At 59.2% G+C, this 23,908-nt stretch overlaps 1 protein-coding gene across 1 annotated transcript in view; it reads left to right on the forward strand.

Moving 5' to 3' along the window:
- The window catches only part of fis1 (fission, mitochondrial 1), a 168,835-nt gene that overhangs the window by 38,310 nt on the left and 106,617 nt on the right, over window positions 1-23,908 (forward strand). The window contains exons 12-14 of the mRNA XM_072493197.1: window positions 693-825; window positions 5,685-5,761; window positions 5,856-5,961. Of these exons, the coding sequence (XP_072349298.1) occupies window positions 693-825; window positions 5,685-5,761; window positions 5,856-5,961 (316 nt within the window). The remainder of the gene's footprint in view (window positions 1-692; window positions 826-5,684; window positions 5,762-5,855; window positions 5,962-23,908) is intronic.

Genomic DNA, 23,908 nt, shown 5'->3' on the forward strand with positions numbered 1-23,908 from the left:
AGGGAGGGAGTGTGGGGGGGGTCTGGGAGGAGTGAGTTTGGGGGGGTCTGGGAGGAGGGAGTGTGGAGGGGGGGTCTGGGAGGGAGGGAGTTTGGGGGGGTCTGGTAGGGAGGGAGTGTGGGGAGGGGTGGTCTGGGAGGGAGGGAGTGGGGGGGTCTGAGAGGGAGTGAGTTTGGGGGGGTCTGGGAGGGAGTGAGTTTGGGGGGGTCTGGGAGGGAGGGAGTGTGGAGGGGGGTCTGGGAGGGAGTGAGTGTGGAGGGGGGGGTCTGGGAGGGAGGGAGTGTGGGGGGGGTCTGGGAGGGAGGGAGTTTGGGGGTGTCTGGGAGGGAGTGTGGGGAGGGGGGTCTGGGAGGGAGGGAGTGTGGGGGGGGTGGGGGGGGTCTGGGAGGGAGTGAGTTTGGGGGGTGTCTGGGAGGGAGGGAGTGTGGGGGGGGTCTGGGAGGGAGTGAGTTTGGGGGGGTCTGGGAGGGAGTGAGTTTGGGGGGGTCTGGGAGGGAGGGAGTGTGGAGGGGGGGTCTTGGAGGGAGGGAGTGTGGGGGGGGGTCTGGGAGGGAGGGAGTTTGGGGTGTCTGGGAGGGAGGGAGTGTGGGGGGGGGGTAGGGGTCTGGGGGGTAGGTGTGTGTGGGGAGTGACTGACTGGGTGTGGGGAGCCGGGCGGACATTCACCATGTGTGTGTTTTGTGCGCTTGCAGAAGTTTGAGAGGAAGTACAACGCGGAGCTGAAGCAGGGATCGCTCTCGAAGGCCACCCAGTTTGAATATGCCTGGTGTCTGATTCGCAGTAAATACAATGCTGACATTGTGAAAGGGGTAGTGATCCTGGAAGGTGAGTTGTCAGGTTGGGGGGGGGGTGACCCGGGGGGGGGGCCTGACCCTGGTGGGGGGAGCCTGACCCTGGTGGGGGGGTGTCATTGGGATGGTTTGGGGTGTTTACTGGGTGTACAGTGAGGTCTGGGAAATCAGGATGAAGTCTCTACTGGGCAGGGGTGCGGTCAATTCCTCCCCCACGAGACTCGGAGCCGCAACGCAATTGAAATTTACAAATAATTCTCCAAAGAAAAACCACGTCTTTGGCCGCTCAATAATTAGTCACCAGGTTTGTTAATTTAAACACTATTTTTATTATTAACAATAACTACAATTAAATATGCAGCCAATACAACTGATGAACTATTATCTAATCCTAACCCCCCCTCCACTTAACTCACTCCCTCGCTCTCTGCGCACATAGTCCGACAAACAAAAACAGAAGGGAAAAGAGGGGTGAAAAAGTAACTCACTCCCTCGCTCTCTGCCCTCACACACAAGACCGACAAACAAAAACAGAAGGGAAAAGAGGGGTGAAAAAATAATCGCAGAAGTAATGGGAGTCTTTCAGACGGCTCTCTTCTGGCACACCCTCCTTCAGTCTACGCTTTCAGTTCGAGGTTTGTGACTTCATTCTGTAATGATTTTCACTTATCGATTCAGTTGGGTTCAGAATTACAGCGACTGTGCAATTTACCTGGTGAATGAGAGAGCGAGAGACTCTCAGCTTCCTCTCTGAGCGCCCAGGACACGAATGTCCTTAACTGGGCCCTCTGAAAATGGTCCCACTCGGGAGGACCCGTTCACCGCCGGTTGTCGGGCAGAATATGGCCTTTTGACCAATTCATTCACTGGATGCAGTTCTGCAGTTGGAAAGCTCGCAGTGTGTGTTATGTTGCAATTTCCTCACTTCCTGTGCTCAACTTAAAGGTACATTTTCCATTGAACATCCATGGAGCAGAAATGAAAACGGCCAAGTGAAAGAAATGAGGGGCTCCACAGGAAGGGGCCTTCCACTGGAGCTGTGATGGGCTGGGGAGGAGGAGCTGCGATGGGCTGGGGAGGAGGAGCTGGGATGGGCTGGGGAGGAGCTGGGAGGTGCTGGGGAGGAGAAGCTGCGATGGGCTGGGGAGAAGGAGCTGGGATGGGCTGGGGAGGAGGAGCTGGGCGGCGCTGGGGAGGAGGAGCTGTGAGGTGCTGGAGAGGAGGAGCTGGCTTGTGCTGGGGAGGAGGAGCTGGGAGGCACTGGGGAGGAGGAGCTGGGAGGCGCTGGGGAGGAGGAGCTGGGAGGCGCTGGGGAGGAGGAGCTGGGAGGCGCTGGGGGGGGAGGAGCTGGCTTGTGCTGGGAGGAGGAGCTAGGCGGCGCTGGGAGGAGGAGCTAGGCGGCGCTGGGGAGGAGGAGCTGGGAGGTGTTGGGGAGGAGGAGCTGGGAGGCGGTGGGGAGGAGGAGCTGGGCGGCGCTGGGGAGGAGGAGCTGGGCGGCGCTGGGGAGGAGGCGCTGGGGAGAGGCGCTGGGCGGCGCTGGGGAGGAGGCGCAGGGGAGGAGGAGCTGGGAGGCGCTGGGGAGGAGGCGCTGGGCGGCGCTGGGGAGGAGGAGCTGGGAGGCGCTGGGGAGGAGGAGCTGGGCGGCGCTGGGGAGGAGGAGCTGGGCGGCGCTGGGAGGAGGAGCTGGGCGGCGCTGGGGAGGAGGCGCTGGGGAGGAGGCGCTGGGGAGGAGGAGCTGGGCGGCGCTGGGGAGGAGGAGCTGGACGGCGCTGGGGAGGAGGCGCTGGGCGGCGCTGGGGAGGAGGAGCTGGGCGGCGCTGGGAGGAGGAGCTGGGCGGCGCTGGGGAGGAGGAGCTGGGGAGGAGGCGCTGGGGAGGAGGCGCTGGGGAGGAGGCGCTGGGGAGGAGGCGCTGGGGAGGAGGCGCTGGGGAGGAGGCGCTGGGGAGGAGGAGCTGGGCGGCGCTGGGGAGGAGGAGCTGGGAGGCGCTGGGGAGGAGGAGCTGGGCGGCGCTGGGGAGGAGGAGCTGGGCGGCGCTGGGGAGGAGGAGCTGGACGGCGCTGGGGAGGAGGAGCTGGACGGCGCTGGGGAGGCGGCGCTGGGGAGGCGGCGCTGGGGAGGCGGCGCTGGGGAGGCGGCGCTGGGGAGGCGGCGCTGGGGAGGCGGCGCTGGGGAGGCGGCGCTGGGGAGGCGGCGCTGGGGAGGCGGCGCTGGGGAGGCGGCGCTGGGGAGGCGGCGCTGGGGAGGCGGCGCTGGGGAGGCGGCGCTGGGGAGGCGGCGCTGGGGAGGCGGCGCTGGGGAGGCGGCGCTGGGGAGGCGGCGCTGGGGAGGCGGCGCTGGGGAGGCGGCGCTGGGGAGGCGGCGCTGGGGAGGCGGCGCTGGGGAGGCGGCGCTGGGAGGAGGCGCTGGGGAGGAGGCGCTGGGGAGGAGGCGCTGGGGAGGAGGCGCTGGGGAGGAGGCGCTGGGGAGGAGGCGCTGGGGAGGAGGCGCTGGGGAGGAGGCGCTGGGGAGGAGGCGCTGGGGAGGAGGCGCTGGGGAGGAGGCGCTGGGAGGAGGCGCTGGGGAGGAGGCGCTGGGGAGGAGGCGCTGGGGAGGAGGCGCTGGGGAGGAGGCGCTGGGGAGGAGGCGCTGGGGAGGAGGCGCTGGGGAGGAGGCGCTGGGGAGGAGGCGCTGGGGAGGAGGCGCTGGGGAGGAGGCGCTGGGGAGGAGGCGCTGGGGAGGAGGCGCTGGGGAGGAGGCGCTGGGGAGGAGGCGCTGGGGAGGAGGCGCTGGGGAGGAGGCGCTGGGGAGGAGGAGCTGGGGAGGAGGAGCTGGGCGGCGCTGGGGAGGAGGAGCTGGCTTGTGCTGGGGAGGTGGAGCTGGGAGGTGCTGGAGAGGAGGAGTTTTCAGTCTGAGAGGCCAGTGAGGGAATTTGCTCCAAATCCCTGAATTACCGTCCCAGCCTGGGCCGGGAGGTTCCCATTCCCCTGCACCCTGTACCGTGTTCCCCAATCCCATAACTGGTGAACTCGGGCCGCAGACTGGGGACTTAACCCCCCCCACCCCCCCCACCCCACCCCACCCAGACTGGGGACTTAACTCCTCCCCCCCCCCCCCACATCCAGACTGGGGACTTAACTCCTCCCCCACCCCACCCAGACTGGGGACTTAACTCCTCCCCCACCCCACCCAGACTGGGGACTTAACTCCTCCCCCCACCCAGACTGGGGACTTAACTCCTCCCCCCCACCCAGACTGGGGACTTAACCCCCCCCCCCCACCCCACCCCACCCAGACTCGGGACTTAACTCCCCCCCCCCCCCCCACATCCAGACTGGGGACTTAACTCCTCCCCCCCACCCAGACTGGGGACTTAACTCCTCCCCCCCACCCAGACTGGGACTTAACTCCTCCCACCCAGACTGGGGACTTAACTCCTCCCCCACCCCACTCAGACTGGGGACTTAACTCCTCCCCCACCCCACCCAGACTGGGGACTTAACTCCTCCCCCCACCCAGACTGGGGACTTAACTCCTCCCCCACCCCACCCAGACTGGGGACTTAACTCCTCCCCCACCCCACCCAGACTGGGGACTTAACTCCTCCCCCACCCAGACTGGGGACTTAACTCCTCCCCCACCCCACCCAGACTGGGGACTTAACTCCTCCCCCACCCCACTCAGACTGGGGACTTAACTCCTCCCCCCCACCCCACCCAGACTGGGGACTTAACTCCTACCCCACCCCACCCAGACTGGGGACTTAACTCCTCCCCCACCCCACTCAGACTGGGGACTTAACTCCTCCCCCCCCACCCCACTCAGACTGGGACTTAACTCCTCCCCCCCCACCCCACCCAGACTGGGGACTTAACTCCTACCCCACCCCACCCAGACTGGGGACCTAACTCCTCCCCCACCCCACCCAGACTGGGGACTTAACTCTCCCACCCCACTCAGACTGGGGACTTAACTCCTCCCCCCCACCCCACTCAGACTGGGGACTTAACTCCTCCCCCCCACCCCACTCAGACTGGGGACTTGACTCCTCCCCCCACCCAGACTGGGGACTTAACTCCTCCCCCCCACCCCACTCAGACTGGGGACTTGACTCCTCCCCCCCCCCACCCCACTCAGACTGGGGACTTAACTCCTCCCCCCCACCCCACCCAGACTGGGGACTTGACTCCTCCCCCCACCCAGACTGGGGACTTGACTCCCCCCCTCCCCCCCACACCCAGACTGGGGACCTAACTCCTCCTCCCCACCCAGACTGGGGACTTAACTCCACCGCCCCCCCCCCCCCACCCAGACTGGGGTCTTAACTCCTCTGCACCAGCCCCCATGGACTGGGATCTTAACATTCCCCCCCTCTCCCCCGGACTGGCTTCTAATATTCCCGCCCCCAGGACTGGGATCGTGACCGCCCCCGCCCCCTCGATTGGGGTTGTAACAGGGGGCTGGGTCCTCTGGGGGGGCTCGCGTCAAGGCTCCAGCTGCCGATGCTGCCCGGAGAATTGCGAAACTGTGAAATAGTGCCCCCCACCCCCCTCTTTGGCCGGCTCGTGCCCCTCGAACCCCCCCCCCCCCCCCCACAGCGCCCTCAGCTCCTGGTAAAGTCGCCCCTGCCCGCGGATCGGGCCATCCCCGACTGTGGCGACGCTGGACTGTGTCCACCCACAATTCGGTTGGAAACTTTGATGATCCGGCCGAAGGCCAAACTCGATTTTGGCATCAGCTACCGGAAAATCCAGCCCAGCGTCTCTGCTCTGGTCTGAACTGAAATCTCTTCACTGAGTTGCGATGGGGAATCCGTCCTTTATGATCCAATGGAAAATGCTGGAATGATGACCGACCCCCCCCTCCCCGGTGCTCTCTGTATCTTACCCTCTCTCTCTCTCCATCTATCCGAGCAGAGATATATCCCGCTGCGTTGAAGGAGGAGCAGAGAGATTACATATTCTACTTGGCAGTGGGGAATTACCGGTTGAAGGTGAGTCACTTGTCCCCATCCCCCACGCGCAAACGCCCCTGCGTTTTCATCCAAATGTGGGTAAGCTGCTCTGATTGGCTGCTCTGATTTTCAGGAATACGAGAAAGCTCTTAAGTTTATCCGCACGATGTTGAAAAATGAACCGGGCAACCAGCAGGGTTTGGAGCTGGAGAAACTCATCGACAAAAAGATGCAACGAGGTACGAGATAGAAATGCGTCACACACTGTCCCGAGAGCCAGTGAGACACTGGCATGTTCACACACTGTCCCGAGAGCCAGAGAAACACTGTCACGTTCACACACTGTCCCGAGAGCCAGTCAGACACTGACACGTTCACACACTGTCCTGAGAGCCAGTGAGACACTGGCACGTTCACACACTGTCCCGAGAGCCAGTCAGACACTGAAACGTTCACACACTGTCCCGAGAGCCAGTCAGACACTGGCACGTTCACACACTGTCCCGAGAGCCAGTCAGACACTGGCACGTTCACACACTGTCCCGAGAGCCAGAGAGACACTGACACGTCCATACACTGTCCCGAGAGCCAGTCAGACACTGAAACGTTCACACACTGTCCCGAGAGCCAGCCAGACACTGGCACGTTCACACACTGTCCCGAGAGCCAGTCTGACACTGGCACGTTCACACATTGTCCCGAGAGCCAGTCAGACACTGACACGTTCACACACTGTCCCGAGAGCCAGAGAGTCACTGACACGTTCACACATTGTCCCGAGAGCCAGTCAGACACTGACACGTTCACACATTGTCCCGAGAGCCAGTCAGACACTGGCACGTTCACACACTGTCCCGAGAGCCAGTCAGACACTGACACATTCACACATTGTCCCGAGAGCCAGAGAGTCACTGACACGTTCACACATTGTCCCGAGAGCCAGTCAGACACTGACACGTTCACACACTGTCCCGAGAGCCAGAGAGTCACTGACACGTTCACACATTGTCGCGAGAGCCAGAGAGACACTGAAACGTTCACACACTGTCCCGAGAGCCAGCCAGACACTGGCACGTTCACACACTGTCCCGAGAGCCAGTCAGACACTGACACGTTCACACATTGTCCCGAGAGCCAGTCAGACACTGACACGTTCACACACTGTCCCGAGAGCCAGAGAGTCACTGACACGTTCACACATTGTCCCGAGAGCCAGTCAGACACTGACACGTTCACGCACTGTCCCGAGAGCCAGTCAGACACTGGCACGTTCACACACTGTCCCGAGAGCCAGTCAGACACTGGCACGTTCACACACTGTCCCGAGAGCCAGTCAGACACTGACACATTCACACACTGTCCCGAGAGCCAGAGAGTCACTGACACGTTCACACACTGTCCCGAGAGCCAGTCAGACACTGGCACGTTCACACACTGTCCCGAGAGCCAGTCAGACACTGGCACGTTCACACACTGTCCCGAGAGCCAGTCAGACACTGACACGTTCACACACTGTCCAGAGAGCCAGTCAGACACTGGCACGTTCACACACTGTCCCGAGAGCCAGAGAGTCACTGACACGTTCAGACACTGTCCCGAGAGCCAGAGAGACACTGACACGTTCACACACTGTCCAGAGAGCCAGTCAGACACTGGCACGTTCACACACTGTCCCGAGAGCCAGTCAGACACTGGCACGTTCACACACTGTCCCGAGAGCCAGTCAGGCACTGGCACGTTCACACACTGTCCCGAGAGCCAGAGAGACACTGACACGTTCACACACTGTCCCGAGGGCCAGAGAGACACTGGCACGTTCACACACTGTCCAGAGAGCCAGACAGACACTGACACGTTCACACACTGTCCTGAGAGCCAGTGAGACACTGACACGTTCACACACTGTCCCGAGAGCCAGCCAGACACTGGCACGTTCACGCATTGTCCCGAGAGCCAGCCAGACACTGGCACGTTCACGCATTGTCCAGAGAGCCAGTGAGATACTGACACGTTCACACACTGTCCCAAGAGCCAGAGAGACACTGGCACGTTCACACACTGTCCTGAGAGCCAGTGAGACACTGGCAAGTTCACACATTGTCCCGAGAGCCAGTCAGACACTGGCACATTCACGCACTGTCCCGGGTGCCAGTGAGACACTGACACGTTCACGCATTGTCCAGAGAGCCAGTGAGACACTGGCACGATAACACACTGTCCCGAGAGCCAGTCAGACACTGGCACGTTCACGCATTGTCCCGGGATCCATTGAGACACTGGCACGTTCACACACTGTCCCGAGAACCAGAGAGACACTGGCACGTTCACGCATTGTCCAGAGAGCCAGTCAGACACTGGCACATTCACGCACTGTCCCGGGAGCCAGTGAGACACTGACACGTTCACGCATTGTCCAGAGAGCCAGACAGACACAGGCACGTTCACGCATTGTCCAGAGAGCCAGTGAGATACTGACACGTTCACACACTGTCCCGAGAGCCAGAGAGACACTGACACGTTCACACACTGTCCCGAGAGCCAGAGAGACACTGGAACATTCACACACTGTCCCGAGAGCCAGAGAGACACTGAAACGTTCACTCACTGTGCCGAGAGCCAGTGAGACACTGGCACATTCACTCACTGTCCCGAGAGCCAGTGAGACACTGGCACGTTCATTCACTGTCCCGAGAGCCAGTGAGACACTGGCACGTTCACACACTGTTCCGAGAGCCAGTGAGACACTGACACGTTGACTCACTGTCCCGAGAGCCAGTGAGACACTGACACGTTCACTCACTGTCCCGAGAGCCAGTGAGACACTGGCACCTTCACACACTGTCCCGAGAGCCAGTCAGACACTGGCACGTTCACACACTGTCCCGAGAGCCAGTCAGACACTGGCACGTTCACACACTGTCCCGAGAGCCAGCCAGACACTGGCACGTTCACGCACTGTCCCGAGAGCCAGAGAGACACTGGAACGTTCACACTCTGTCCCGAGAGCCAGAGTGTCACTGACACGTTCAGACACTGTCCCGAGAGCCAGAGAGACACTGGCACGTTCACACACTGTCCCGAGAGCCAGAGAGACACTGACATGTTCAGACACTGTCCCGAGAGCCAGTGAGACACTGACACGTTCACGCACTGTCCCGAGAGCCAGTGAGACACTGGCACGTTCACACACTGTCCAGAGAGCCAGTCAGGCACTGGCACGTTCACACACTGTCCCGAGAGCCAGTCAGACACTGACACGTTCACACACTGTCCCGAGAGCCAGTCAGACACTGGCACGTTCACACACTGTCCAGAGAGCCAGACAGACACAGGCACGTTCACGCATTGTCCAGAGAGCCAGTGAGATACTGACACGTTCACACACTGTCCCGAGAGCCAGAGAGACACTGGCACGTTCACACACTGTCCCGAGAGCCAGTGAGACACTGACACGTTCACACGCTGTCCCGAGAGCCAGAGAGACACTGGCACGTTCACCCACTGTCCCGAGAGCCAGTGAGACACTGGCACGTTCACACATTGTCCCGAGAGCCAGTCAGACACTGACACGTTCACACACTGTCCCGAGAGCCAGTCAGGCACTGGCACGTTCACACACTGTCCCGAGAGCCAGTCAGACACTGACACGTTCAGACACTGTCCCGAGAGCCAGTGAGACACTGGCACGTTCACACACTGTCCAGAGAGCCAGTCAGGCACTGGCACGTTCACACACTGTCCCGAGAGCCAGTCAGACACTGACACGTTCACACACTGTCCCGAGAGCCAGTCAGACACTGGCACGTTCACACACTGTCCAGAGAGCCAGACAGACACAGGCACGTTCACGCATTGTCCAGAGAGCCAGTGAGATACTGACACGTTCACACACTGTCCCGAGAGCCAGAGAGACACTGGCACGTTCACACACTGTCCCGAGAGCCAGTGAGACACTGACACGTTCACACGCTGTCCCGAGAGCCAGAGAGACACTGGCACGTTCACCCACTGTCCCGAGAGCCAGTGAGACACTGGCACGTTCACACATTGTCCCGAGAGCCAGTGAGACACTGGCACGTTCACACACTGTCCCCTGAGACAGTGAGGCACTGGAACATTTACGCACTGTCCTGAGAGCCAGTGAGACACTGGCAAGTTCACGCATTGTCCAGAGAGCCAGTGAGACACTGGCACGATAACACACTGTCCCGAGAGCCAGTCAGACACTGGCACGTTCACGCATTGTCCTGGGATCCATTGAGACACTGGCACGTTCACACTCTGTCCCGAGAGCCAGTGAGACACTGGCACGTTCACACACTGTCCCGAGAGCCAGTGAGACACTGGCACGTTCACACACTGTCCCGAGAGCCAGTCAGGCACTGGCACGTTCACACACTGTCCCGAGAGCCAGTGAGACACTGACACGTTCACACACTGTCCCGAGAGCCAGTGAGACACTGGCACGTTCACTCACTATCCCGAGAGCCAGAGAGACACTGGCACGTTCGCGCACTGTCCCGAGAGCCAGTGAGACACTGGCACGTTCACACACTGACCCGAGAGCCAGAGAGACACTGACACGTTCACACTCTGTCCAGAGAGACACTGGCACGTTCACGCACTGTCCCGAGAGCCAGTGAGACACTGGCATGTTCACACACTGTCCCGAGAGCCAGTGAGACACTGACACGTTCATACACTGTCCCGAGAGCCAGAGAGACACTGGCACGTTCACACACTGTCCCGAGAGCCAGTCAGACACTGACACGTTCACACACTGTCCCGAGAGCCAGTCAGACACTGGCACATTCACACACTGTCCCGAGAGCCAGAGAGACGCTGGCACGTTCACACACTGTCCCGAGAGCCAGAGAGACACTGGCACGTTCACACACTCTCCCGAGAGCCAGTGAGACACTGACACGTTCACACTCTGTCCCGAGAGCCAGAGCGACACTGACACGTTCACACACTGTCCCGAGAGCCAGAGAGACACTGACACGTTCACACACTTTCCCGAGAGCCAGAGAGACACTGGCACGTTCACACACTGTCCCGAGAGCCAGTCAGACACTGGCACGTTCACACACTGTCCCGAGAGCCAGCCAGACACTGGCACGTTCACACACTGTCCCGAGAGCCAGTCAGACACTGACACGTTCACACACTGTCCCGAGAGCCAGTGAGACACTGGAACGTTCACACTCTGTCCCGAGAGCCAGAGAGTCACTGACACGTTCACACACTGTCCCGAGAGCCAGTCAGACACTGACACGTTCACACACTGTCCCGAGAGCCAGTGAGACACTGGAACGTTCACACTCTGTCCCGAGAGCCAGAGAGTCACTGACACGTTAACACATTGTCCCGAGAGCCAGCCAGACATAGATATTTTCATAGAATTTACAGTGCAGAAGGAGGCCATTCGGCCCATCGAGTTTGCACCGGCTCTTGGAAAGAGCAACCTACCCAAGGTCAACACCTCCACCCTATCCCCATAACCCAGTAACCCCACCCAACACTAAGGGCAATTTTGGACACTAAAGGCAATTTATCACGGCCAATCCACCTAACCTGCACATCTTTGGACTGTGGGAGGAAACCGGAGCACCCGGAGGAAACCCACGCACACACGGGGAGGATGTGCAGACTCCGCACAGACAGTGACCCAAGCCGGAATCGAACCTGGGACCCTGGAGCTGTGAAGCAATTGTGCTATCCACAAGGCTACCGTGCTGCCCTCGTTCACACATTGTCCCGAGAGCCAGTGCGACACTGGCACGTTCACACACTGTCCCGATAGCCAGTGAGACACTGGCAAGTTCACACATTGTCCCGAGAGCCAGTCAGACACTGGCACATTCACGCACTGTCCCGGGTGCCAGTGAGACACTGACACGTTCACGCATTGTCCAGAGAGCCAGTGAGACACTGGCACGATAACACACTGTCCCGAGAGCCAGTCAGACACTGGCACGTTCACGCATTGTCCCGGGATCCATTGAGACACTGGCACGTTCACACACTGTCCCGAGAGCCAGAGAGACACTGGCACGTTCACGCATTGTCCAGAGAGCCAGTCAGACACTGGCACATTCACGCACTGTCCCGGGAGCCAGTGAGACACTGACACGTTCACACACTGTCCCGAGAGCCAGAGAGACGCTGGCACATTCACACACTGTCCCGAGAGCCAGAGAGACACTGAAACGTTCACTCACTGTGCCGAGAGCCAGTGAGACACTGGCACATTCACTCACTGTCCCGAGAGACAGTGAGACACTGGCACGTTCATTCACTGTCCCGAGAGCCAGTGAGACACTGGCACGTTCACACACTGTTCCGAGAGCCAGTGAGACACTGACACGTTGACTCACTGTCCCGAGAGCCAGTGAGACACTGACACGTTCACTCACTGTCCCGAGAGCCAGTGAGACACTGGCACCTTCACACTGTCCCGAGAGCCAGTCAGATACTGGCACGTTCACACACTGTCCCGAGAGCCAGAGAGACACTGACACGTTCACACACTGTCCCGAGAGCCAGTCAGACACTGGCACGTTCACACACTGTCCCGAGAGCCAGCCAGACACTGGCACGTTCACACACTGTCCCGAGAGCCAGTCAGACACTGACACGTTCACACACTGTCCCGAGAGCCAGTGAGACACTGACACGTTCACACACTGTCCCGAGAGCCAGTGATACACTGACACGTTCAGACACTGTCCCGAGAGCCAGACAGACACTGACACGTTCACACACTGTCCCGAGAGCCAGTGAGACACTGACACGTTCACACACTGTCCCGAGAGCCAGCCAGACACTGGCACGTTCACGCATTGTCCCGAGAGCCAGCCAGACACTGGCACGTTCACGCATTGTCCAGAGAGCCAGTGAGATACTGACACGTTCACACGCTGTCCCGAGAGCCAGAGGGACACTGGCACGTTCACACACTGTCCCGAGAGCCAGTGAGACACTGACACGTTCACACGCTGTCCCGAGAGCCAGAGAGACACTGGCACGTTCACACATTGTCCCGAGAGCCAGTGCAACACTGGCACGTTCACACACTGTCCCGACAGACAGTGAGACAATGGAACATTTACGCACTGTCCTGAGAGCCAGTGAGACACTGGCAAGTTCACACATTGTCCCTAGAGCCAGTCAGACACTGGCACATTCACGCACTGTCCCGGGTGCCAGTGAGACACTGACACGTTCACGCATTGTCCAGAGAGCCAGTGAGACACTGGCACGATAACACACTGTCCCGAGAGCCAGTCAGACACTGGCACGTTCACGCACTGTCCCGAGAGCCAGTCAGACACTGGCACGTTCACACACTGTCCCGAGAGCCAGTCAGACACTGGCACGTTCACACGCTGTCCCGAGAGCCAGAGAGACACTGGCACGTTCACACACTGTCCCGAGAGCCAGTGAGACACTGACACGTTCACACACTGTCCCGAGAGCCAGTGAGACACTGACATGTTCACACACTGTCCCGAGAGCCAGTCAGACACTGACACGTTCACACACTGTCCCGAGAGCCAGTCAGACACTGGCACGTTCCACACTGTCCCGAGAGCCAGTGAGACACTGGCACGTTCACACACTGTCCCGAGAGCCAGAGAGACACTGACACGTTCACACACTGTCCCGAGAGCCAGTGAGACACTGACACGTTCACACACTGTCCCGAGAGCCAGTCAGACACTGGCACGTTCACACACTGTCCCGAGAGCCAGAGAGACACTGGCACATTCACACACTGTCCCGAGAGCCAGAGAGACACTGGCACGTTCACACACTGTCCCGAGAGCTAGTGAGACACTGGCATGTTCACACAATGTCCCGAGAGCCAGTAAGAGACTGGCACTTTCACACACTGTCCCGAGAGCCAGTCAGACACTGGCACGTTCACACACTGTCCCGAGAGCCAGAGAGACACTGGCACGTTCACACACTGTCCCGAGAGCCAGAGAGACACTGGCACGTTCACACACTGTCCCGAGAACCAGAGAGACACTGACACGTTCACACACTGTCCCGAGAGCCAGTCAGACACTGGCACGTTCACACACTGTCCCGAGAGCCAGAGAGACTCTGGCACGTTCACACACTGTCCCGAGAGCCAGTGAGACACTGGCACGTTCACACACTGTCCAGAGAGCCAGTGAGATACTGGCACGTTCACACACTGTCCCGAGAGCCAGTGAGACACTGACACGTTCACACACTGTCCAGAGAGCCAGACAGACACTGGCACGTTCACACACTGTCCCGAGAGCCAGTGAGACACTGGCACGTTCACACACTGTCCCGAGAGCCAGTCAGACACTGGCACGTTCCACACTGTCCCGAGAGCCAGTGAGACACTGGCACGTTCACACACTGTCCCGCGAGCCAGAGAGACACTGGCACGTTCACACACTGTCCCGAGAGCCAGTCAGACACTGACACGTTCACACACTGTCCCGAGAGCCAGTCAGACACTGGCACGTTCACACACTGTCCCGAGAGCCAGTCAGACACTGGCACGTTCACACACTGTCCCGAGAGCCAGACAGACACTGGCACGTTCACACACTGTCCCGAGAGCAAGAGAGACACTGGCACGTTCACACACTGTCCCGAGAGCCAGAGAGACACTGGCACATTTCACAGACTGTCCCGAGAGCCAGTCAGACACTGGCACATTCACACACTGTCCCGAGAGCCAGAGAGACACTGGCACGTTCACACACTGTCCCGAGAGCTAGTGAGACACTGGCATGTTCACACAATGTCCTGAGAGCCAGGAAGACACTGGCACTTTCACACACTGTCCCGAGAGCCAGAGAGACACTGGCACGTTCACACACTGTCCCGCGAGCCAGTGAGACACTGACACATTAACACACTGTCCCGAGAGCCAGTCAGACACTGGCACGTTCACACACTGTCCCGAGAGCCAGAGAGACACTGGCACGTTCACACACTGTCCCGAGAGCCAGAGAGACACTGGCACGTTCACACACTGTCCCGAGAACCAGAGAGACACTGACACGTTCACACACTGTCCCGAGAGCCAGTCAGACACTGGCACGTTCACACACTGTCCCGAGAGCCAGAGAGACACTGGCACGTTCACACACTGTCCCGAGAGCCAGTCAGACACTGGCACGTTCACACACTGTCCCGAGAGCCAGTGAGACACTGGCCCATTCACACACTGTCCCGAGAGCTAGTGAGACACTGGCACGTTCACACACTGTCCCGAGAGCCAGTCCAACACTGGCACGTTCACACTCTGTCCCGAGAGCCAGTCAGACACTGGCACGTTCCACACTGTCCCGAGAGCCAGTGAGACACTGGCACGTTCACACACTGTCCCGAGAGCCAGAGAGACACTGGCACGTTCACACACTGTCCCGAGAGCCAGTGAGACACTGACACGTTCACACACTGTCCCGAGAGCCAGTCAGACACTGACACGTTCACACACTGTCCCGAGAGCCAGTCAGACACTGGCACGTTCCACACTGTCCCGAGAGCAAGAGAGAGACTGGCACGTTCACACACTGTCCCGAGAGCCAGAGAGACACTGGCACGTTCACACACTGTCCCGAGAGCCAGTGAGACACTGGCACGTTCACACACTGTCCTGAGAGCCAGTCAGACACTGGCACGTTCCACATTGTCCCGAGAGCCAGTGAGACACTGGCACGTTCACACACTGTCCCGAGAGCCAGAGAGACACTGGCACGTTCACACACTGTCCCGAGAGCCAGTGAGACACTGACACGTTCACACACTGTCCCGAGAGCCAGTCAGACACTGGCACGTTCACACACTGTCCCGAGAGCCAGTCAGACACTGGCACGTTCACACACTGTCCCGAGAGCCAGTCAGACACTGACACGTTCACGCACTGTCCCGAGAGCCAGAGAGACACTGGCACGTTCACACACTGTCCCGAGAGCCAGTCAGACACTGGCACGTTCACACACTGTCCCGAGAGCCAGAGAGACACTGGCACATTCACACACTGTCCCGAGAGCCAGAGAGACACTGGCACGTTCACACACTGTCCCGAGAGCCAGAGAGACACTGGCACGTTCACACACTGTCCCGAGAACCAGAGAGACACTGGCACGTTCACACACTCACCTGAGAGCCAGTCAGACACTGGCACGTTCACACACTGTCCCGAGAGCCAGTCAGACACTGGCACGTTCACACACTGTCCAGAGAGCCAGTCAGACACTGGCACGTTCACACACTGTCCTGAGAGCCAGTCAGACACTGGCACGTTCACACACTGTCCAGAGAGCCAGACAGACACAGGCACGTTCACGCATTGTCCAGAGAGCCAGTGAGATACTGACACGTTCACACACTGTCCCGAGAGCCAGAGAGACACTGGCACGTTCACACACTGTCCCGAGAGCCAGTGAGAGACTGACACGTTCACACGCTGTCCCGAGAGCCAGAGAGACACTGGCACGTTCACACAATGTCCCGAGAGCCAGAGAGACACTGGCACGTTCACACATTGTCCCGAGAGCCAGTGAGACACTGGCACGTTCACACACTGTCCCCTGAGACAGTGAGACACTGGAACATTTACGCACTGTCCTGAGAGCCAGTGAGACACTGGCAAGGTCACGCATTGTCCAGAGAGCCAGTGAGACACTGGCACGATAACACACTGTCCCGAGAGCCAGTCAGACACTGGCACGTTCACGCATTGTCCTGGGATCCATTGAGACACTGGCACGTTCACACACTGTCCCGAGAGCCAGAGAGACACTGACACGTTCACACACTGTCCTGAGAGCCAGAGAGACACTGACACGTTCACACACTGTCCCGAGAGCCAGTGACACACTGGCACGTTCACACATTGACCTGAGAGCCAGTCAGACACTGGCACGTTCACGCACTGTCCCGAGAGCCAGTCAGACACTGGCACGTTCACACACTGTCCCGAGAGCCAGTCAGACACTGGCACGTTCACACACTGTCCCGAGAGCCAGTGAGACACTGACACGTTCACTCACTGTCCCGAGAGCCAGTGAGACACTGGCACGTTCACACACTGTACCGTGAGCCAGTGAGACACTGGCACGTTCACACACTGTCCCGTGAGCCAGAGAGACACTGGCACGTTCACACACTGTCCCGAGAGCCAGTCAGACACTGGCACGTTCACACACTTTCCCGAGAGCCAGTGAGACACTGGCACGTTCACACACTGTCCCGTGAGCCAGAGAGACACTGGCACATTCACACACTGTCCCGAGAGCCAGTCAGACACTGGCACGTTCACACACTTTCCCGAGAGCCAGAGAGACACTGACACGTTCACACACTGTCCCGAGAGCCAGTCAGGCACTGGCACGTTCACTCACTGTCCCGAGAGCCAGTCAGACACTGGCACGTTCACACACTGTCCCGAGAGCCAGTGAGACACTGACACGTTCACACACTGTCCCGAGAGCCAGAGAGACACTGGCACGTTCGCGCACTGTCCCGAGAGCCAGTGAGTCACTGGCACGTTCACACACTGTCCCGAGAGCCAGTCAGGCACTGGCACGTTCACACACTGTCCCGAGAGCCAGTGAGACACTGACACGTTCTCACACTGTCCCGAGAGCCAGTGAGACACTGGCACGTTCACACACTATCCCGAGAGCCAGAGAGACACTGGCACGTTCGCGCACTGTCCCGAGAGCCAGTGAGACACTGGCACGTTCACACACTGTCCCGAGAGCCAGTCAGGCACTGGCACGTTCACACACTGACCCGAGAGCCAGAGAGACACTGGCACGTTCACGCACTGTCCCGAGAGCCAGTGAGACACTGGCATGTTCACACACTGTCCCGAGAGCCAGTGAGACACTGACACGTTCATACACTGTCCCGAGAGCCAGAGAGACACTGGCACGTTCACACACTGTCCCGAGAGCCAGTCAGACACTGACACGTTCACACACTGTCCCGAGAGCCAGTCAGACACTGGCACATTCACACACTGTCCCGAGAGCCAGAGAGACGCTGGCACGTTCACACACTGTCCCGAGAGCCAGAGAGACACTGGCACGTTCACACACTCTCCCGAGAGCCAGTGAGACACTGACACGTTCACACTCTGTCCCGAGAGCCAGATCGACACTGACACGTTCACACACTGTCCCGAGAGCCAGTGAGACACTGGCACGTTCACACACTGTCCCGAGAGCCAGAGAGACACTGACACGTTCACACACTTTCCCGAGAGCCAGAGAGACACTGGCACGTTCACACACTGTCCCGAGAGCCAGTCAGACACTGGCACGTTCACACACTGTCCCGAGAGCCAGCCAGACACTGGCACGTTCACACACTGTCCCGAGAGCCAGTCAGACACTGACACGTTCACACACTGTCCCGAGAGCCAGTGAGACACTGGAACGTTCACACTCTGTCCCGAGAGCCAGAGAGTCACTGACACGTTCACGCATTGTCCCGAGAGCCAGCCAGACACTGGCACGTTCACGCATTGTCCAGAGAGCCAGTGAGATACTGACACGTTCACACACTGTCCCGAGAGCCAGAGGGACACTGGCACGTTCACACACTGTCCCGAGAGCCAGTGAGACACTGACACGTTCACACGCTGTCCCGAGAGCCAGTGAGACACTGGCACGTTCACACATTGTCCCGAGAGCCAGTGCGACACTGGCACGTTCACACACTGTCCCGAGAGCCAGTGAGACACTGGCAAGTTCACACATTGTCCCGAGAGCCAGTCAGACACTGGCACATTCACGCACTGTCCCGGGTGCCAGTGAGACACTGACACGTTCACGCATTGTCCAGAGAGCCAGTGAGACACTGGCACGATAACACACTGTCCCGAGAGCCAGTCAGACACTGGCACGTTCACGCATTGTCCCGGGATCCATTGAGACACTGGCACGTTCACACACTGTCCCGAGAGCCAGAGAGACACTGGCACGTTCACGCATTGTCCAGAGAGCCAGTCAGACACTGGCACATTCACGCACTGTCCCGGGAGCCAGTGAGACACTGACACGTTCACACACTGTCCCGAGAGCCAAAGAGACGCTGGCACATTCACACACTGTCCCGAGAGCCAGAGAGACACTGAAACGTTCACTCACTGTGCCGAGAGCCAGTGAGACACTGGCACATTCACTCACTGTCCCGAGAGACAGTGAGACACTGGCACGTTCATTCACTGTCCCGAGAGCCAGTGAGACACTGGCACGTTCACACACTGTTCCGAGAGCCAGTGAGACACTGACACGTTGACTCACTGTCCCGAGAGCCAGTGAGACACTGACACGTTCACTCACTGTCCCGAGAGCCAGTGAGACACTGGCACCTTCACACTGTCCCGAGAGCCAGTCAGATACTGGCACGTTCACACACTGTCCCGAGAGCCAGAGAGACACTGACACGTTCACACACTGTCCCGAGAGCCAGTCAGACACTGGCACGTTCACACACTGTCCCGAGAGCCAGCCAGACACTGGCACGTTCACACACTGTCCCGAGAGCCAGTCAGACACTGACACGTTCACACACTGTCCCGAGAGCCAGTGATACACTGACACGTTCAGACACTGTCCCGAGAGCCAGACAGACACTGACACGTTCACACACTGTCCCGAGAGCCAGTGAGACACTGACACGTTCACACACTGTCCCGAGAGCCAGCCAGACACTGGCACATTCACGCATTGTCCAGAGAGCCAGTGAGATACTGACACGTTCACACACTGTCCCGAGAGCCAGAGGGACACTGGCACGTTCACACACTGTCCCGAGAGCCAGTGAGACACTGACACGTTCACACGCTGTCCCGAGAGGCAGAGAGACACTGGCACGTTCACACATTGTCCCGAGAGCCAGTGCGACACTGGCACGTTCACACACTGTCCCGACAGACAGTGAGACAATGGAACATTTACGCACTGTCCTGAGAGCCAGTGAGACACTGGCAAGTTCACACATTGTCCCGAGAGCCAGTCAGACACTGGCACATTCACGCACTGTCCCGGGTGCCAGTGAGACACTGACACGTTCACGCATTGTCCAGAGAGCCAGTGAGACACTGGCACGATAACACACTGTCCCGAGAGCCAGTCAGACACTGGCTCGTTCACGCACTGTCCCGAGAGCCAGTCGGACACTGGCACGTTCACACACTGTCCCGAGAGCCAGTCAGACACTGGCACGTTCACACGCTGTCCCGAGAGCCAGAGAGACACTGGCACGTTCACACACTGTCCCGAGAGCCAGTCAGACACTGGCACGTTCACACACTGTCCCGAGAGCCAGAGAGACACTGGCACATTCACACACTGTCCCGAGAGCCAGTCAGACACTGGCACATTCACACACTGTCCCGAGAGCCAGAGAGACACTGGCATGTTCACACAATGTCCTGAGAGCCAGTAAGACACTGGCACGTTCACACACTGTCCCGAGAGCCAGAGAGACACTGGCACGTTCACACACTGTCCCGAGAGCCAGTCAGACACTGGCACGTTCACTCACTGTCCCGAGAGCCAGTCAGACACTGGCACGTTCACACACTGTCCCGAGAGCCAGATCGACACTGGCACGTTCACACGCTGTCCCGAGAGCCAGTGAGACACTGGCCCATTCAAACACTGTCCCGAGAGCTAGTGAGACACTGGCCCATTCACACACTGTCCCGAGAGCCAGTCAGACACTGGCACGTTCACACACTGTCCCGAGAGCCAGTCAGACACTGGCACGTTCACACACTGTCCCGAGAGCCAGTCAGACACTGACACGTTCGCACTCTGTCCAGAGAGCCAGTCAGACACTGGCACGTTCACACACTGTCCAGAGAGCCAGACAGACACTGGCACGTTCACACACTGTCCCGAGAGCCAGTCAGACACTGGCACGTTCCACACTGTCCCGAGAGCCAGTGAGACACTGGCACGTTCACACACTGTCCCGAGAGCCAGTCAGACACTGGCACGTTCCACACTGTCCCGAGAGCCAGTGAGACACTGGCACGTTCACACACTGTCCCGAGAGCCAGTGAGACACTGGCACGTTCACACACTGTCCCGAGAGCCAGTCAGACACTGGCACGTTCCACACTGTCCCGAGAGCCAGTGAGACACTGGCACGTTCACACACTGTCCAGAGAGCCAGACAGACACAGGCACGTTCACGCATTGTCCAGAGAGCCAGTGAGATACTGACACGTTCACACACTGTCCCGAGAGCCAGAGAGACACTGGCACGTTCACACACTGTCCCGAGAGCCAGTGAGAGACTGACACGTTCACACGCTGTCCCGAGAGCCAGAGAGACACTGGCACGTTCACACAATGTCCCGAGAGCCAGAGAGACACTGGCACGTTCACACATTGTCCCGAGAGCCAGTGAGACACTGGCACGTTCACACACTGTCCCCTGAGACAGTGAGACACTGGAACATTTACGCACTGTCCTGAGAGCCAGTGAGACACTGGCAAGGTCACGCATTGTCCAGAGAGCCAGTGAGACACTGGCACGATAACACACTGTCCCGAGAGCCAGTCAGACACTGGCACGTTCACGCATTGTCCTGGGATCCATTGAGACACTGGCACGTTCACACACTGTCCCGAGAGCCAGAGAGACACTGACACGTTCACACACTGTCCTGAGAGCCAGAGAGACACTGACACGTTCACACACTGTCCCGAGAGCCAGTGACACACTGGCACGTTCACACATTGACCTGAGAGCCAGTCAGACACTGGCACGTTCACGCACTGTCCCGAGAGCCAGTCAGACACTGGCACGTTCACACACTGTCCCGAGAGCCAGTCAGACACTGGCACGTTCACACACTGTCCCGAGAGCCAGTGAGACACTGACACGTTCACTCACTGTCCCGAGAGCCAGTGAGACACTGGCACGTTCACACACTGTCCCGTGAGCCAGTGAGACACTGGCACGTTCACACACTGTCCCGTGAGCCAGAGAGACACTGGCACGTTCACACACTGTCCCGAGAGCCAGTCAGACACTGGCACGTTCACACACTTTCCCGAGAGCCAGTGAGACACTGGCACGTTCACACACTGTCCCGTGAGCCAGAGAGACACTGGCACGTTCACACACTGTCCCGAGAGCCAGTCAGACACTGGCACGTTCACACACTTTCCCGAGAGCCAGAGAGACACTGACACGTTCACACACTGTCCCGAGAGCCAGTCAGGCACTGGCACGTTCACTCACTGTCCCGAGAGCCAGTCAGACACTGGCACGTTCACACACTGTCCCGAGAGCCAGTGAGACACTGACACGTTCACACACTGTCCCGAGAGCCAGAGAGACACTGGCACGTTCGCGCACTGTCCCGAGAGCCAGTGAGACACTGGCACGTTCACACACTGTCCCGAGAGCCAGTCAGGCACTGGCACGTTCACACACTGTCCCGAGAGCCAGTGAGACACTGACACGTTCTCACACTGTCCCGAGAGCCAGTGAGACACTGGCACGTTCACACACTATCCCGAGAGCCAGAGAGACACTGGCACGTTCGCGCACTGTCCCGAGAGCCAGTGAGACACTGGCACGTTCACACACTGTCCCGAGAGCCAGTCAGGCACTGGCACGTTCACACACTGACCCGAGAGCCAGTGAGACACTGACACGTTCATACACTGTCCCGAGAGCCAGAGAGACACTGGCACGTTCACACACTGTCCCGAGAGCCAGTCAGACACTGACACGTTCACACACTGTCCCGAGAGCCAGTCAGACACTGGCACATTCACACACTGTCCCGAGAGCCAGAGAGACGCTGGCACGTTCACACACTGTCCCGAGAGCCAGAGAGACACTGGCACGTTCACACACTCTCCCGAGAGCCAGTGAGACACTGACACGTTCACACTCTGTCCCGAGAGCCAGATCGACACTGACACGTTCACACACTGTCCCGAGAGCCAGTGAGACACTGGCACGTTCACACACTGTCCCGAGAGCCAGAGAGACACTGACACGTTCACACACTTTCCCGAGAGCCAGAGAGACACTGGCACGTTCACACACTGTCCCGAGAGCCAGTCAGACACTGGCACGTTCACACACTGTCCCGAGAGCCAGCCAGACACTGGCACGTTCACACACTGTCCCGAGAGCCAGTCAGACACTGACACGTTCACACACTGTCCCGAGAGCCAGTGAGACACTGGAACGTTCACACTCTGTCCCGAGAGCCAGAGAGTCACTGACACGTTCACGCATTGTCCCGAGAGCCAGCCAGACACTGGCACGTTCACGCATTGTCCAGAGAGCCAGTGAGATACTGACACGTTCACACACTGTCCCGAGAGCCAGAGGGACACTGGCACGTTCACACACTGTCCCGAGAGCCAGTGAGACACTGACACGTTCACACGCTGTCCCGAGAGCCAGAGAGACACTGGCACGTTCACACATTGTCCCGAGAGCCAGTGCGACACTGGCACGTTCACACACTGTCCCGAGAGCCAGTGAGACACTGGCAAGTTCACACATTGTCCCGAGAGCCAGTCAGACACTGGCACATTCACGCACTGTCCCGGGTGCCAGTGAGACACTGACACGTTCACGCATTGTCCAGAGAGCCAGTGAGACACTGGCACGATAACACACTGTCCCGAGAGCCAGTCAGACACTGGCACGTTCACGCATTGTCCCGGAATCCATTGAGACACTGGCACGTTCACACACTGTCCCGAGAGCCAGAGAGACACTGGCACGTTCACGCATTGTCCAGAGAGCCAGTCAGACACTGGCACATTCACGCACTGTCCCGGGAGCCAGTGAGACACTGACACGTTCACACACTGTCCCGAGAGCCAGAGAGACGCTGGCACATTCACACACTGTCCCGAGAGCCAGAGAGACACTGAAACGTTCACTCACTGTGCCGAGAGCCAGTGAGACACTGGCACATTCACTCACTGTCCCGAGAGACAGTGAGACACTGGCACGTTCATTCACTGTCCCGAGAGCCAGTGAGACACTGGCACGTTCACACACTGTTCCGAGAGCCAGTGAGACACTGACACGTTGACTCACTGTCCCGAGAGCCAGTGAGACACTGACACGTTCACTCACTGTCCCGAGAGCCAGTGAGACACTGGCACCTTCACACTG

This window comes from Scyliorhinus torazame, chromosome 31 (assembly GCF_047496885.1).
Source record: "Scyliorhinus torazame isolate Kashiwa2021f chromosome 31, sScyTor2.1, whole genome shotgun sequence".
Lineage (NCBI taxonomy): Eukaryota > Metazoa > Chordata > Chondrichthyes > Carcharhiniformes > Scyliorhinidae > Scyliorhinus > Scyliorhinus torazame.